The 18136-nt window shown below is 39.0% G+C and overlaps 1 protein-coding gene across 1 annotated transcript in view; it reads right to left on the bottom strand.

Annotated features, from left to right (window-relative positions):
* Window positions 1-18136, bottom strand: part of doc2a (double C2-like domains, alpha) — a 64901-nt gene that overhangs the window by 8969 nt on the left and 37796 nt on the right. Inside the window, exon 8 of the mRNA XM_063904188.1 lies at window positions 5308-5525. Within this exon, the coding sequence (XP_063760258.1) occupies window positions 5308-5525 (218 nt within the window). The remainder of the gene's footprint in view (window positions 1-5307; window positions 5526-18136) is intronic.

Consider the following 18136-nt stretch of genomic DNA (forward strand, 5'->3'; position numbering starts at 1 on the left):
AGTCATCATTAATAAAACAGGAATTAATAATAAATCACACTGAGTCAGTTCTAGTTCAGTTCATTGCGTGCACACACACACACACACACACACACACACACACACACACACACACACACACACACACACACACACACACACACACACACACACACACACACACACACACACACACACACACACACACACACACACACACACACACACACACCTCGAGGGGGGTCTGTCCAAAGAGAACTCTCTGCGCATAAAAAATATTTAGTCAATTTAGCATGTTCTCCCGCATCCGATCCGATTTGCATTGTGCTTTTCTGCTAATGACCCACAATCCTTAGCGGAGGCAGATATACTAGCAAGAAGGTCAAAGTTTAAGTAGCAATGTCAGTGGTCTGTCCCAATAGTAAGCACACTGCATGCAACGGTACATACTTTGTAAGCTGCAGTACGTAGTCAATGAAAAAAAGAAAAAGAAAGAAGATTTAAAACTAAATGTAAAACTGTCTTTCTAAAAATCTCAAGCGAGTTTACGAGCATCAATCTCCACTGCTGATAAATGAAACTACTTAAGGCTCAAGGGAGACTTTTTTTTGTAGTATAGAAGGAAAGAGTCCTCAACCCTGGAAACGCGTTAGCATTTTAGCACCTCATGTTTGCAGAACAAGAACAATTATCCCGCTAAATTATTCATGTAAAGTATAAAGAATAAATGTTGCCTATGTAGGTGTTGGGCAATACTTTGCTTAGGTATCCAACCTTTTAACCAGTCAATCGCTTTCTCCTTCCACTCTCTCTTTTCCCGTGGCATAGGTCTACGGCCTTGGGGTATTGCTGCTATCTCTCTTATGCCCTTTTCCATCAACTTGTTCCAGTTCAAGAACCGTTCTTGTGCTATTCTGGTGCTTATATTTGTTCTACTCTGTAGCACCACCTGTGTTTACACCGCTCAGAGCCCGAGTGGAGCTTGAGTGGAGCTGCGTCCTCGTTTGCGTCATGAAGTAACCGTTTACGTGCCTACCCGAAATTTCATGTCTAACCGACTGCACTTCGCAAGCGCGAAATGGTCCGCCATATTTGACAGCTACGTACGGCAACCCAAATAGGACACTTGATGTCCACTGTGATTTCCACTGTGCATGCACGAGTCATAAATGTCTATATAAATAAATGTATACATTTCTAATTTTACGTAAATGGACATTTCACAGTTAAGAATTAGTTATGGTTATTAGTGCCATAAATGATTGCACACATTTACAGTAAATATTTCTTCACTATAATAGCTGACAAACACAAGTTACATCCATTTCTCACTTATTCTTAGAATTTACTTCACCAACTAAAAGGAGTTATTCTCGAATAATAAGGAAATAATGGTGTAATAATAAAAAAATCACCTCTGTTGTTCAGATTAATGTTGTCAGGTTTTTTGAGTTTTTCTTTTCTTCTTTGCGGAACGCCTCTGTGTCAAATGTCTGGTTTGCTGTACGTAGATGTCCAATATGGCGGAGCAACTCTATAGTGCAAAAAACTATACAAATCAGGCAGACATGCAAATCGGGTAGTAACAACACTCAACCGGCGAGAAATCAGCTAAGAACTGTTTTTAGTGCTTAGAGCCGGCCCGCTGCATTGGAAACAGGAAGAACCAGAGCTTAATCAGGCTCTAGCCTGGAACCGGCCCTGGAACCGGTTTGGTGGAAAAGTCATATTCGAGAGGAGCAACTCTAGCTCTCTGTTGAGGCCAGTTCATGAAACTGTTTATTGTTTTTGGACCTCTGGGAGTCTTCTTATCTGGTGCGTAGGTCCTGCTGGCTTACATTCTTTGGCCATGGAAAACAGTTTTACTAGTTAAAACCTACGACTACGGAAAAGATCTTCACAATTGATCGGGTAACCGCTGTGTCATCTCGTGGCAGCAGCACGTCTTGTCAAATCTCCTGCCTTAACTTCATAATAAACCTTCAGTTTTCCATCAAGTTCCAGCTAACCTGTGTTCTCATTGTGTTTCCACTCCATTGCCTCAGAAGTTTCCATTACAATAGGCGAAGAGAGAAATTAAAATGAAATGTTTGGATAATAATATAATATAATATTTTATGTTTTATTAATCTCCCAGCACTCAGCAAGGCACTATGTAATACAATATATCATCATTCTTCTTCTTCTTCTTAATAATAATAATAATAATAATAATAATAATAATAATAATAATAATAATAATAATAATAATAATAATAATAATAATAATAATAATGTATGGAAAATAAAAACAACAATAATAATTATTTTTATTTTTTTTATCATTAAAAAAAAACATTTTAATTTTTTTGTTAATGCAATATCCCGGTTTCTGAGAGCTTTGATTTTCAATCCTTAAATCTGTAAAAGAAGATAGGATGATTGAAACATTTTCAAATATCATTCAATGCTACCATAATCAGAAAGAGTCTGACCCTCTTTTTATCTGATATATATTTATAAATGTGCTTCAGCTTTCAACAACCTTTCATTAACCAACGTTTCAAATTAACAATTTCTCAGTAACTACGTGTTGCTTTGAGTGCTGATCTGAAAAATATTCAAGATCAGTGAGACCATATTTGCTTAGAAGCAGAATTGGAAGTGTATGTTACACTTTGAAGTATTTTGATTAATTGTGCAGGGTCAGCGACCACAAAAGTTCCATGATCCTTTGGTGAATCTCCCCCTGAGAGGGTCTGACAAAATTCAAACTGCATTCAGCTTTCAACTCAGAATTAAAAGTAAAAACGGCATTATAAAGATCAAATAAAGCCAGACTAATTAGAGCGCATGTGGACTGACTGGACTTTTTAAAATGCATATTGAGGCGTTTTAACGCGACGTGTCGTCTGCAGCGGAGCCCTGCTGAAACGTTGCTGTGATTTCTAAATCGGTGGAATCTCTGTGATTTCCTTCAACCCCTCAGCAGTCAGCTCCCCCTCCTTCTGGCACACACTCACTCTGTATTCAGACAGCGTGCGACAGGAAAAAAAAAACCCGGGTTCTTCTTCAAAGCCGGTGTCCCCTCCAGGGAACAAAAGCCAGGAGAAGCCTTTAAATCCTTGACTCTGACACACACTGTGCACACTTTTCATTTCCCCCACTCATTATCCTTCCTGCTGGGAAACAACCACTGCATCATTGATTAACAAAGTTTAAAGATGTCAAAACTATTTCACTCAGGCAGGGGTGAGTGTGGGAGAAAACACAGGGACTTGAGCCTTTGCAGACCATTTACATGCACAAAAACCTATAACACACTACAAGAAAGTGAAAAGCTCAAAAAACAGATTGAAAAAAACCCTATATTTATGGAGACATGTCTGAAATAACAGGCTGCCAGGTGTTCACTTCACTCCCTACAGACAGAGCTACTACCAATTGGGAAAATGTTGTGTTGTGATCAAATTCACTTCTTAAATGTCTCCTATTAGTCTATATTTGAACAATATATTGGAGGGCAAAATCTGTACAAAACTTGTCTGTGTTTTGCTCAAAATCCCAAACAGATCACCCATTGTAGCATGCCTCATCCCCCTCTATTTCAGCCCTGTTCCTGAAGTACTTATTCTGTGAATGTACTTTAAATCTGAGTTGAGCTGAAGCTGGCCACGGTCATGCAGCTCTATCTCCTCTGTGAGAGAAGTTTCTAACGGAGAAATTCAGCTAAACGCTGCTGTGATTAAACCCCATATTATGTTCCAAACCACATCCAGCATTATTTCTGAAACACTTCTCAGTGTTTACCACTAGAACAGAGACATTATATGTATTATATAAACAACAACTCTAAGTCCCTCCTGCAGACATCCTGCTGAACACACAGACACACAGAGGTGCTGCGGAAGGGATTCAGCTCGCGACTGTATATTGTGGACGATAGGTTGGGATGTGTCACGTGGGCGGGACGTTGCCAGAAGTTCAGTGTAAAGCCAGCCCACATTTCGGTTATGACTTCAACCGAAGCAAATCCGGATCAGCTCGTTTGTACCCCCATTTTTAGAGATGTGGGTAAGGAGGAAAAGAGAGAGGGTTGTTTTCTGACACTTTGAGAGTCTTCTTACACAAGGGGGCACATATTTATGTATAAAAGACAGCAAGAAGTGCACCTTTAAACATGTTAAATTCACATTAGGACAAATATTGCAAAACAAATATAGGAATATACACTTTTGATGGGGTAAATAGTTCCTACAATGGGTACTCTACACTTTGAAGTTAATTACTTGAAAGAACGACTCAGGGATTTGGTATGCTGGCAACAAAAAGCATGACTTGACTGTTGTTGCTCTTCATTAAACAACTGTTAAGCCTGCTCTGGTTCGCTGAGACATTTGCACTAACGATTAGCCTTTTTGGCAGGTACTCTCTGTGCTGATATTGTTCTTGTTGTTGATTTATTAGCGAGCGCCTTGTGATTTAATTACTTATCGTGACTAAATCCTATAACAAATAGCCCCATGCTTTACCTTAGTGGAATATAGCAAAACATGAAATAGGCCCCATGGTTATACCTTTCCTGTTTTGATTTTTTGGAAAGGTTAAAATTAAGGGATTGTATCTAGATAGGGGAAAAGTGGGTAGAAAATGTTAAAATACACCATAATCTGGGAGAAAACTGAAAAGTTGACATGTTGGCAAAAGTTGACCATCCAAATATCTAAGGTAGTTTCTCTCCACCACACATAAGCAGCATACAGTAAGTATCGGTATGTAATATGTTGTGTATTACTTGAATAAGGGACACAGGGTTTTGTCATGCTAGCAACAAAAAGCATGACTTGGACTGACGTTGCTCTTCGTTAAATAACGGGTAATCCTCCTCTGATTTGGTGTGATATTTGCACACACGATTAGCCTTTTTGGCAGGTACTCTCTGTGCTGTTATTGTTCTTGTTGATTTTCTGTTGGCTGCCATGTGATTTAACGACTTATGGTGACAACATAAGACCAACAGCTCCCGCTTTACCAGAGAGGAATATAACAAACACATACACCCTTGGTTATACCATTCCCATTTTATTCATCAACTTTAAAAAAAAAATTGACATGTCTACAAAAGTCAGGTTTCTAAATAACAAAAGAGCAATGTTATTTCTGGGTGTTTAAACTGTTTTAATGTGGACTTTGACTGCAGAATTACAGCCTTCTGTGTCTTTGATATTTCTAACTAGGTGAGCGTTAACAGTATACCAAATACAGCAGTCCCCCCCCCCCCCCTACAGAAAACGTATGTTTTTAATCTATATAAATTAAATCGACCTGCAGTGATTCTACAGTTCTTACGTTTTGACGTAGGGGTCGGAGAACCCATTCACATCCATGGCTGCCAGGTGGGCGCAGCGCTTCACGCCCACACAGAGACCCCCGCTGCGACGCCCTTCACCTCCTTCCCCTTCCCCTCGATCCACATCTTGCTCGTCTGAACTGAGCGGAGGCACGAACTGCAGGGAGAGAAGAAGACGGCCTCGCTCCTCCAGGCTGTGTAGCTGCTCGTTCTCCCACTGCGGACAGAGTAATCACATTGGTTTGGTCAAATTACTCTGGTGGGGTTAGTGAAACACATGAGGGGGGAATGCTTCTCAACTTGTTAGTAAAATGACAAAAATGCATCCTTCCTTGTTAAAGTGGTCCCTTTGTATCCAGTTAGTAACAGAGAAATGTTGCGGAGCACAAGCAGCGTCGGCAGCTTTCCTTAATTTGAGAGAAAGTCCTGGCGCTGTCCATGGTGCTGAAGACGCACACAGATTTGTATTTACGACTTTACTATTAATTTACTGCCAGTTAAGTCTTCTCTGATTCCTATCAAAAGATACAGCGTGGGACGATAATCTTTGTTGGCTTATTAAAAAGCTGTAAAAATGTATTGAGTTGAAATAGTAAATCTTGGTTAAGTCATATTAGTTTTGAGTACTTAAATGAGATACATTTTGTTAGATTACTTCGGACAGATCAGGTTACTACTTTAACGTTATGCCCGTTATCATGTTTTGAATTTTTGTTTTGTGTCTCTACTGTGACACGTCTCCATGCTTTAATTGCTTTATTCTTCTCTTACTGTCTGTGCTGCAGCACCTCTTCACACCCTCTGTCTGAAACCAGAGCCCAGTCTGCTCTGATTGGTTAGCTGGCCGGCTCTGGTATGATTGGTCAACCGCTTAGAGATGTCCCACCTATCCCATACAATGTGTTGGAAGACTAGCACCTTTGAAGTGCTACACAGTGATGTCACTGTCAGATTAATTTAGTTGGATAACTTTAGTAGGAAAAGTTAAATTGGATTAGTTTAATCAAACACATTTAATCTGTTAATTTTATTCAAATTTAGTTGGAATAGTTTTAGTCAGATAGCTTTATTAAGATTAGTTAATAAGAAATGGTTTAGTCATATTATTTTATTGGAATATATATATACATATACATTTATACCAGATTAGTTTATTCAAATAAATGTAGTCGGAATTGTTTAGTCAGATACAGATACATCTGATTTGTTTAATCAGATTGAACCCCTGCAGAAACCAGCGTACTGTACACTCACTGTAATGAGTTGGAAGGTTTTTTGTTATGGCTAAACTAAAACAGAGACACAGCACAGCGATGAGCTTCAAAGACTCAGTATGGCTTCCATTTCAGATGCATTTTCTGATGTTTCTGGCTGTTTATTAAAGACTCATTGATGACAGCAGGACCTGGATCCCTTTGGTCTTTTCTGCTGGTTTTGCTTCAGTCATTTTAATTTAATATATTCGGTTATTTAAAAAAATCAGCCATCAGAGTCACCCCCACAGATGATGACACCACAGATATATAACCCATGATTTACTCTTCTGAGGATCCACGCCGAGCCGATTTCTGTTTGTGTGTAATCTTTCTCTGGACTTTCAGCTGTTATAATCAAGGAGCTAGGAAGTAGGAAGTAGATATGGGAATGGCTTACCCCTTGCAACAAGGGAGTTCCTCAGCAGTGTGTGTTTGTTCTTTCATATTTTGACTCTCAAGTTTCAGAATGTCTTACCAGCCCTTGGACTATGGATGCGAGTCAGCATTTTGTTAACCTTTTGCTTATTTTGACATCTTGTATTTTATAATGGTGTTCATTAATCTCAAATAAACCAACAAATAAACAAAACACTTCTTCAGAAAATTAAAACTCTTTCAAATGAAAAATGAACCAGACGTGTGTGTATGTATAAATAAAACTGAGGACTTGCCTCACTTTTAAGAAAGCTATGATTCTTTACAAAAAAATAAATGTTGAGTATTGTCTCATTTAACTTAATTAAGTAATTATATTTCTATTTTGAGATGTTTATATTTTAGAATTGTTTATTTCTACTCTTTATATTTCTAATGATGTGCAATGCCTTGTTTTTTAATGCTGCTGCAACGAAAAATGGGATCAATAAACTACATCTTATCTTATCTAATTAAAGTTTTCTCATAAATGTTTCAATCTTTTTTTGTAAATGTATGAGCACATGTTCATATCAGTATTTTCTGCCTATACTGCGACATGTCTCCATGCTTTAATGTTCAAAAAGCTCTTTATTTTTCTCACACTGCCTGTGCTGCAGCACCTCTTTTCACCCTCTGAAAATAGAGCCCAGTCTGCTCTGATTGGTTAGCTGGCAGGCTCTGTTGTGATTGGTCAACTGCTTAGAGATGTCCCGCCTCTTAGACTATCACATACAATGTGTTGGAGCGCTAGCCAATAGAATTGCTATTTACTGTTACATAATGATGTCATAATGTCACAGAAGTAAACAAAGGAGTCCAATGGAGGCGTTTCAGGCAGAGGAGGGAGTGTGTGGGATAGAAACTCCCTCTGGAGGTTACAGGGGTTTTAGCCTTTGCAGACCATTTACATGCACGCAAGCCTATAAAACACACTGAGAAAGCAACAGGGTTCCTTACATTATTCTCAGTATTCTCTTTGTAATCTCTAATCTTAATATTACCCTCCATCTCTGTAATTCCTCATCTACAATGGCTTTTTTCTACTGTTGTATAAAAGGCACCATACTTTGGTTAAAATTACACATATCTCTAAAACATGTGGAATAATGTAAGTGCACAATTCTATGTACTGTATGACATGGGTAGCTTTTAGACACTTAATGCAGAAATGCTGAATATTGTACCTTTAAATAGCACCAGTGATGAACTCATTTCTAGACTAAGTGTTGCTCGAGACTGGATGATGAGGGAATTAAATGTGCATTCAGCTTCAACTAAAAAACAGTACTGTAGAGTGTGGGAGTCGAGCTCTTTCACTACGTCTATAATCACGTTTTCTACCTTAATTTCCTCCCAAAAGGTTCCCACAAAAAGGAGATCATAAGACGCACACACCTCCTCCTGGTGGTGTTCATTAAAACTTATCCCCCTGCTCGTCTTTTATTTAATCTTCAGGGTCGAGACACAGCAAAGGGGGAGAAGATCGATAGTTTTAATTCTTCATGTCTCGCCCACGCACTCTTTCTACTCCCTTCTGCAGGGGTGGAATATAACTAAGAGAATTTCAGTCAGACAACTCAAGTATTTCATTAATATGTTTATTAGAAACAGTATATAGTTTGAGTTTGGCGTCTAGGATCGGGCCTCATCACTCCACATATTAACATAGAACATTGAGTGATGATTAGATAACTATCCCCGAGCCTACAGGTGGAAGCTGGGGAGGAAGCTTGGGTGGTGGTGGTGGGGCAGGCGAGCATCCCCAACATGATCGCAGCAGCAGCAGCAGCAGCAGCAGCGAGGTGAGGTGAATGCAGCAGCGAGGTGAACGCAGCAGCAGCGAGGTGAACGCATTAGCAGCGTGGAAACAGCAGTAGCAGCAGCAGCAGTGAGGTGAGGTGAATGCAGCAGCAGCAGCAGCAGCAGCAGTGAGGTGAGGTGAATGCAGCAGCGAGGTGAACGCAGCAGCAGTGAGGTGAACGCATTAGCAGCGTGGAAACAGCAGTAGTAGCAGCAGCATTAGCAAGGCAGAGGTAGGCGGATCCAACATCTTAAATAGAGCGCCAGATTAGGAGACTATGTTTGGTTGGTTGCAAGTGTGACGAGGGGCGTTATGTGCGAATGTATCATTGGTGCTCGAGTGGACTGCCTGAACTAGCTCGCAGGCTTCGCCCCATTTATTCAAGTATTGTATACTCATGTGCTTTTTTGACATAATTGTAGGCCTAATTTAATTTGTATAACACATACATATAAAATCATATGATATAAGAATAGTTATTTATCGCGTGGGAAATTGTAATGATTGCTATGAAAGATGTGCTATGCAGGCTTTTGAAGTAACTCAAGACATAACGTAATCAGGATACAAAAATACAGTAACTGTATTCCTGTTACGGTTACTTAACAAAAAGATGTAATCAGATTACTGTTGTATTTTTAAAAATTGGGATTAGCAGGGTTCCAATGCTACAATATATTTGAAAATAAAGATCACTATATTATAGGCAGGCGAACTGACTCAATTTGTTTTTGGTTTTCATTTTGGCTACTTTCATTCTTCCTTATTTGAATTATTGTTTTTTTAAATGCAGTAGTTGGACACCTGATGTCACCATAGGAGTCATTTTTTTTGTGACCAAATTTTTATTAAGCAATTGCACATCAAAATACAAAAATACAATACAATATTGAGTGGGCATGAAAAGTGTAAGGTCGGCCATTTGTCACAAAAATATGCATCCAAATTTCAATAAAATAATGACCCCCCACCCAAACCAAACTAACCAAAACAAAACTAGCACAGCACAATAACACGTGAGGAAAGAAAAGGGAAAATTAAAATGAAAACAAAAAAGCAGCCCCATGCACGCCTGCCTGTATGCAAAGGGATGCATCCAAAACACAATGGAAATGATACACACACACACACACACACACACACACACACACACACACACACACACACACACACACACACACACACACACACACACACACACACACACACACACACACACACACACACACACACACACCAAACTTCAGGGGAAAGAAAGATTCATAAAATGAATGTCACAAGGGGTGATGGTAGTTAAGGTTATAAGGTTACCCCTGGAGACTTTAGAGTACAAAAGGAGCACAAGGGAGAGTCTATCAGTTTCTATCAGTCTATCAGTTTCATGTAGAAACGTTTGCGAGGGGTTAAATAAGTTCTATGTATGAAATTAAAATGTATCTGTTGATGGTTAGGATTACGTGATGCCTCCTTTACACTATCCCAAACATCCTCCCAGTCAAATTCTGGATCCAGACCATAGGAGTCATTTAAACTCGGGACGCAGGAGACATGTCCCCACCGTTTTTGGAAATGGCCAATTTTGTCCCCATCACATTGCATTTGGAACATTTGTTTAAAATGTTCTGATTATACTGTACACATAGAATTGTAAACTGTGACGTTTATTTGCAAAAGAGAACATGTTCAATCTGGAGGACTGTTCACTCTTTTTTGGTGTATTTCTGGTAACCCAAGTGGTGCAATTTGGACCTGTGGCACGTTTAATATTAGTCATAACTGAATAGAAAATAGTAAAGCAATTGTTGCTCCCTAACTACTGCACTAGTTGTCAAAAATAGTAAGCACATGTATGTATGTATACAGTATACTGTATGTATTGTTTGTGGGGGCACTTAATGCAGTATTGGGTTTTTTATTATCTGAAAAAGGTGTCCCCTCTACTCCCATGAATGTCATGCTTGAGAGCAGAGCAGGGAGGACCAAAGTGCAGGACTCAAAGTCACTTCAAAGAAAAGCCCTTTATTGTAAAATTAAGGTATAAACTAAGTTGGGCAAGGCAATAAGAAATGAAACAGAACTGTTTTTCATGAACAATAAACATCAAAGTTATGACAACAACTAACAGAAAACCAATGTAAATCTCTATGTGCATTGCATTTGATATTGAGGTAATACCAAAGTAATGAAAAGTCATCAGGTTAAATTACTTTTATATTTTGATACTTAAATTAGATTGCCGGTTAGTTTTTTTTATGTGTAAGAAGTAATTGTAACAAATTCAATTTTAAAATCAATTTTATCCTCCCAAATCTGGAAGTATGACATGAAGCAGGACTGTACAGTAATGTCGAAGTAAACATAGGAAAACATTATATTCTTTGAATCAATATTTGTGTTAAAAGTGCTCAGTGTTCGAACTATGCCGAGATTTTCGGGGGGTCCCATTTTTCTCTCGGGGGGGGGGGGGGGGGGGGGGGCGCTTGCTCTTGACTTGACCGATATTTTAGAGACCCCCCAACATTTCCCAAATCATGTTTTCGGGGGATCTCGTGTCAGTTTCAGGGGGTCTCGGATCCCCGAGTCCCCCCGTAGTTCGGACACTGAAAGTGCTGTTCTGCATTTTGCGTGCTTTAACTTTTGGTTCTTAAATACACTCTTTTGTTCTTCTACTTCAGTAACTTTACAAATTCAGGAATGCAAGAAAGTATTTTGAGACCATAGTATGGATCCGAGCAGCATGTTCATTCAATAAAAAGCTTTATTCAACAAAAAAAGGTAAAAGCTATTCTAGTTTTGGACTAATGCTTTCAAAAAATTCAGTGGGTGTTCAGAAAGCTTCCAACTGTCCTTCACAATCAACTGCAGTTGAGAAAAAGAAGAAAAGTCAGAAATAAGACGATGGACGGCTTTTCGTCGTCACAGCTATGCAGGATTTCTCGACCTTCCCCTCCCCTCCTCCCATCTGAGTGAGAGGCCCTGCAGATGAACCCTGTCTGCACTGGAGGAGATTTGAGCTCAGCTCATTTTTTCACAAAGTGTGCTACTCTGGCGGAAATTAAATGAGAGATATCTGCTCCGAACCACGCTTGGGTAAACATGCAGGAGGAAATGTCATCAGGCTGTGGGATTGTGTTCCAGGTGAGGGGCAGTATGAATTTATAGATAAAAATGAGTCATTTCCGCATTAAAATACCCAAAACGCCCAAACTGATGGGATACATTTTTATTAGTCATGTATTTACATTAAATGCAAATGAGCTGCTTCTGGCAGTGTCACTTTGGAGCGTCATGCAAGTGGTGAGCTCTGCAAAGAGAGAAATATCAGAATGTCTACCGGCAGATACTCAGCCAAATGCTGCAGTGATTAAACGCCATATTATGTTCCAAACCACATTAAGCATTATCTCTGAAACAGTATGGAGCTCAAACGTTTCTCTCGCCGGTTTCCCACAAGAACAGGACCTTTTTATATTACACATTCTCTCCAGTACGAGTGAGTGTTAGCGATGCTTGCTAATGTAAACAAATACCAAACATTGTTTCTGATAAAGCCCATAGGTTGACATGTTCTTTCTTCAGTGTTTATCGCTAGAACAGTGCCATTATATGTAATATATATGTAAGACCTCTAAGTGCCTCCTGCGGATGGGATTCAGCTTGCCGACTATATTGGGGAGGATTGGTTGGGACGTGGGTGGGACATTGCCAGGGGTTCAATGTAAAGCCAGCCCACATTTCCCTTATTAAGTCAAGTCTGTCCTTATCAGCTCATTTGTACCTCCATTTTTAGAGATGTGGGTAAGGAGGAAAAGAGAGAGGGTTGTATTTTCTGACACTTTGTGGGTCTCCTTACACACCGGGGACACATTTATGTAGAAAAGACATCAAAAAGTGCATTTTGCATAATAGGTGAACTTAGATATACTACTATCCAAGTAAACTGCTTCATATTGCTATTCACATTAGCAGATTATTATTGAATATTGAGCAAAGATGGAGCTGTCTTTCAATCATAGAAATCAGAACCAGATATTATGGCAGCCATCTTTGTCATTACAACAAATCCCACAATCTCAAATTTAAAAACAAGGAAGCATTTCATCAGACTGAGCTGCTGTTTGTGTTTTCCAGCAGCACACACAAAGAAAAGGCCAAAGCCATTATGTAAAGCCCCTGTTTGTCACCACAGCAAGGTCAACAGGCTGAAAACACTGCAGGGATTTCACCAAGAATAAAACACATCTGTCTTTGCTAAAACACCTGTAGGTCTGCTGAGGTGAAGGCAGCGCAGTAATGAGCTCACACAGAGTTTAATAAAACACGACAACTGGAAGTAAAACTCTCCCTGCATCACACACAGCTAAACACAGGAATATAAAAAGACCTTTCAAAGTGACTAATTGGACCCTGAAGTCTTGTTTTCTACAAATAAGAGGCAGAGAATAAAGTACGCTGCAGGTGATGGGTAATTTGTTACACCTTGCTGGAGACTGTTGCTAGGATATAAATTATTTTGGTTCCAGAGAGTCACAAACAGAAAAGTTGAATTATAGATTGTACTCGGAGACACAAATTAAAAGCAACGGGCTAAAACCATTGGAGTGATAGGAAAATCATTTAATGACAAACAAGTACAAGTCAAGACCATCAAATATGAACTTAAGTCAGAAATCCAAAGCGAGGGCAAGAAGTTTCATGTTTACACCTAAATTATGACCAACATCAACACCATCAGGTCAGTGTGAAGACCAGCAGGTCAAAAGTCAAGACCTAAGTCAAAACCAAGTCCAACAAAAACCCAAGTTAACACCAAAAGTCTGTCAAATATAAACAGATAAGTAAAAAGGGAACAAGTGTTGACAATGGACATGAGACAATTCAAGTCCCAAGTTCAAACTAAGTAAAGAAAACTACTTTATCAATGTAACGGGGTGTATTTGAACTTTGTTTAGTCAGCAACTGAAATTTGGTGTTCTAGGCATGATCCCCTGAATTATTAATAGATACAATACCAGCCAAACGTTCAGAGAAACACAGCATCAACTGTCACTTGTAACTGCCTTCTCTCAACTTAAATGCAACACACAGGAAAGCACCAACAGTTGATGATAGGGTGACTAGGTGTCCCACTTTGTGCGGGACTGCACAGCATTTTCATCATTTGTCCCACACATTTTGCTGATGTCCCTAATTTGATTGACAGATGCCCATTTGAATCTTGGCTTTCATCTAAAGGTGTTTGGAAAACATGAGAGGGTTATCACCATTAGCTGTGTCAGATGTCAATCAATCAACAGAGAAATGTCATGGAGGGCGACTCCCAGAGAGCTTTTGTGAGATTCGCAAGATTTTTTTTCAGTTGCGCACAGAGGTGAATGCGTTTTGGAGGGCCGCTCCCTGAAGCTCACAAGAAATGCCTGGCCAATGGAGAAAATATCAATCTGTGGATATTTTCCTCCTGAAACCAAAAGAGGATTACCAAACAGATGAGGTACCAGCAGCTTATTTAATAAACATGTACCACAATGTGCAGGTACATTTTTAGGGTTAGATAGACATTATATTTCAATCTAAACTAGCTCTTAGCAACACAGTAACATGTCCCGCACAAACTAACTCTTTGTCCTGCATATGGCTTGTTGGCCCGGTCACCCCAGTTGATAATGACGCACCAAGTACAGTGTCCAAGCTGACAAACAAAACCAGTATGAGCCAAGCAGAGGATCGGGAAGCCGGTAGGGAGAAGCACTGTTGTCAGATGGAAACACCAAGCAGGCAGAAAGGAACCAAGGACGCAGAAGCAGATCTCAGGGTAAGGGAGAGAGCCTGGTGGGTTTACGGGGAATTAGATGAGAAAGGTCATTCAGAGGCAGTAAGAACAATCTGGCAGTAAGTATGAGAGCATGAATGGCTTAATGATTGGCTTGATTAAAGATGAAATAAGAATCAAGACCAAGCAGTCCAAGTCAAGTCAGTAAAGACCCCAACAAGTCCATAGTCAAATTTAAATCAAGTTCCAAGTAAAGACAAAAGAAAGACCAACCATTTTAAAGTTAAGACGAACAAGTCTCCCAATCTAAACATCAAGAAAAACATAAAAAACTAACAAAGTGATGTAATTCCAGCCCTATGCAAAAGAGTAGACTTGCAATTATTTTTAAACACATTCATGACTCAACTGCAGGTCATGAGCCAATACCTGTATTTTTAGAATCAGGCATTATGTTCTGTTGCTGGAGCTGTTTTTAAACAGCTTTTAACATGTTTTGTCAACTTGTAACAACATTGTTTTCCCCAGGTAAAGGTTATAGAAATATGTTGATTTTGTTAAAAAGTAAATTAATCCAACCAAAAATGGTCCAAGTAAAGACCACACCACATCACATGTCGAGTCCTAACTCAAGATAAATCAAATCGCTTAAGTTAAGACCCTAATTAGGGGTGGTTGATCGTCATTGAGGTCCCAAGTCGCAGAGTTATGACCAAAAGTCCCAAGTTATTACTTAAATGTCATTTTAAACCTAAAAGTCCCAAGTTAAGACTAACAGGTCCCATGTTAATAAACCAACAAGTTCAATGTGTCAAAGGCAAAACCTGAATCAACGCCAACAAGTCCAAGGCAAGTCCATCTAGACCAGGGATGTCCAAACTTTTTTCAACGAGGGCCACATACAGAAAAATATACGGAGAGCTGGGCCACTTATAGAGGTGGATATTGCCTCAAAAGTTAAGAATCAAATGTAGGCGAATAATGCGCAATACTTGAAAATGCTTTAAGAAAAAAACTGCCTACATCCCGTCTGTGTTTAGGGTTTCATTTATTTTGTTGGCAGCTCATTCCTTAAAACAGAAGCCTCAGATTGCTGATAAGTGTAAATATGAAGGTTCCATTTCAAGCTTGTTATAGAAATAAGTTATTGTTTTTTTTTAATCAAATAAGATTTGTTATAAAATGTTTTACATTTTAAATGACTGAATTTATTTGGAAATTGGGCTCATTAACATATATATATTTGATGAGTACAATATAAGACAAGCAAAAGTCAAAATCCCCATATTGCATTACACTTTTAGAATTTGCATGAAATGGCATGCGGGCCGCATTTGGCCCCCGGGCCGTAGTTTGGACACCCCTGATCTAGACCAAAGTTACAATTCTAAAAGTCATAAATTATTTCCTGATTAAGTTAAAAAAAAAGCAATAAACACAAACTAAGACCATAAACACCTCAGTTAAGACAAATTAGTCCCACGTCAAGGTTAAAAGTGGCAATTCAAAATGCTTAACAAAATCAAGGCGTCTCCCAAGACAATAATAAAAAAAGAGAAACATAAATTCAAGTGAACCATCTGTATTAAAGTAGTACAAAGTGCTGTCAAAGCAACATGATCACATTCAATACTCAAGTCCAAGTCCAGAATTGATTTCACTTGGCTGTGTATACGAGACCAAGCCACCGCTGAGACTTGATCTTTTCTAATATGCAGTTCAGACACTCCAAGATGTCTTTAAGAGGTCTACGGGTAGTCCAGAAGAATGAGAAGTACTTTCATCTCATAACGGTTTAATTTACTGGAAAGGATCCCAGTTGGAGGGCATATAATAAGGGCTAATTTAGATAATAGGTTTCACTCCACTCTGCTGCTGTTATCTGCCCACATGGAGATGAGGGCGCCTGAGATGATGACAACAAAAGGTGCTAAGAATTCTGGATATACATCACTTCAAACAGAAACAGATTTGATCCAGTAACCGCAGCTCATATTTCTCTATGAGCTAATAAGAACAAATACCTTTTGATTCTATGTGTTTCCTTGTCTTTTTCATGAGAGTAGGATGATCAGAGGGATATCTATCTCATGTATGCGTATCAAACAGGCCTGGAGTCAGGACAGGGTTGGCTTAGCTTAGCATACAGACTGGAAACAGTAAGATCTGGCTAGGCTCAGTCCCAATACATCTACAAAGTCAAATACTAAATCAAATCCAACAACTCCAAAGTGGATTATTGAATCAAACCCAGCAAGTCTATTGTTAATGGATGGAATATTAGCATTAAACAGATTATAAACATAGCAACATTTAAGGTAAAACTAAAGTACTGGGTGTCATGATATAGCTTGACACCCAGTACATGGAGGTCTTTTATACCTCTAATCGGTATGCCATACTCCCCTTTGTTGCACAGACACAGCACTACGAAATCAACAAATCAATAAAATACAACAATCCTCCTTATTCTTTATGTACGTTGGCGAATTGTCAGACATGCAAAATGAAAAAAGCTTAAATCAAGACCAACAAGTCCAAAGTCAAGATCAATCAAGTCCCAGGTCGAGCCATTAATCAAGGCCAATAAGTCAAAGGTTAGAACTTAATGTGATGCAAACCAGTCCCTGGTCAAAATCAATTTGTCACAAGTCAACATTAACAAGTCCCAAGTCTACACTTGAATTAAGTGGAACATTTCGCAAGTCAAGACCTAGATGAAGGCTTACAAGTCCCAAGTCAGGACCTTAATAAGCATATCTATTTTAATCTGGGTAGGAACCAAAGCTAGCAGTATCCCCCTGCTTTCAGTATTTTGCATTATCACACTAAAAGCAAGTTAGGACCTTGAGGAAACATCTTGTATACATACCCAATGTGATTAAACTTCTTTGATCCTCACAAATGTATATAAAATAGCCTCCAGCTATCAATTATACAGCACGGTTTAGCATGCAGCACACTAACCAGGCCTGTAGCATTGACCTTGATAAATAGTTTATATCTCAATTTACCTGCAACATCGAGACCCTGTCAACCTCCACTGCTAGAGATCGTTGGTCACACGAGAGCGAAACATCAGATTATTTTTCGCAAAATAATTGGCTTTTCCTGCTATTAAAACACCTAGGTGAGTATTTTTTCTCCTCAAATTATGCTCAGTGTTTTAGAAATAAAGCACTTGAAGGGCTATTTCAAAGACCTCGAACCCCTCCAGGCAGTTTGTAAGGGTGCTTGACTGAGCTGTGATTCGAAAATTGTTCTTTTCACAGTTTATTATATACAAGGATTAAGTCTACATGCGTAACCTGTGACCTAGATGAAATAGCAATAGATACAAAAAATACTGTAATACTTCGCAGTTAAGTTTAAAGTGGTGTTTTGGGTTGTAGACTACATACATTGTAGGTACATTGAAGATGAAGAGAGAATGTCTGGCTCTTCAGCAGAACCAAACCGGCATTACACCCTATGAATAATATAATCATCCTGAAATGACCTCACACTATATTATAACAGCATTAAACAAGCTGCAACAGAAATAATTAAAGTTTCAAGAACATAAGTACGTACTAGGGTACAGT

This window comes from Eleginops maclovinus, chromosome 16, assembly GCF_036324505.1.
Source record: "Eleginops maclovinus isolate JMC-PN-2008 ecotype Puerto Natales chromosome 16, JC_Emac_rtc_rv5, whole genome shotgun sequence".
In the NCBI taxonomy this organism is placed as follows: domain Eukaryota; kingdom Metazoa; phylum Chordata; class Actinopteri; order Perciformes; family Eleginopidae; genus Eleginops; species Eleginops maclovinus.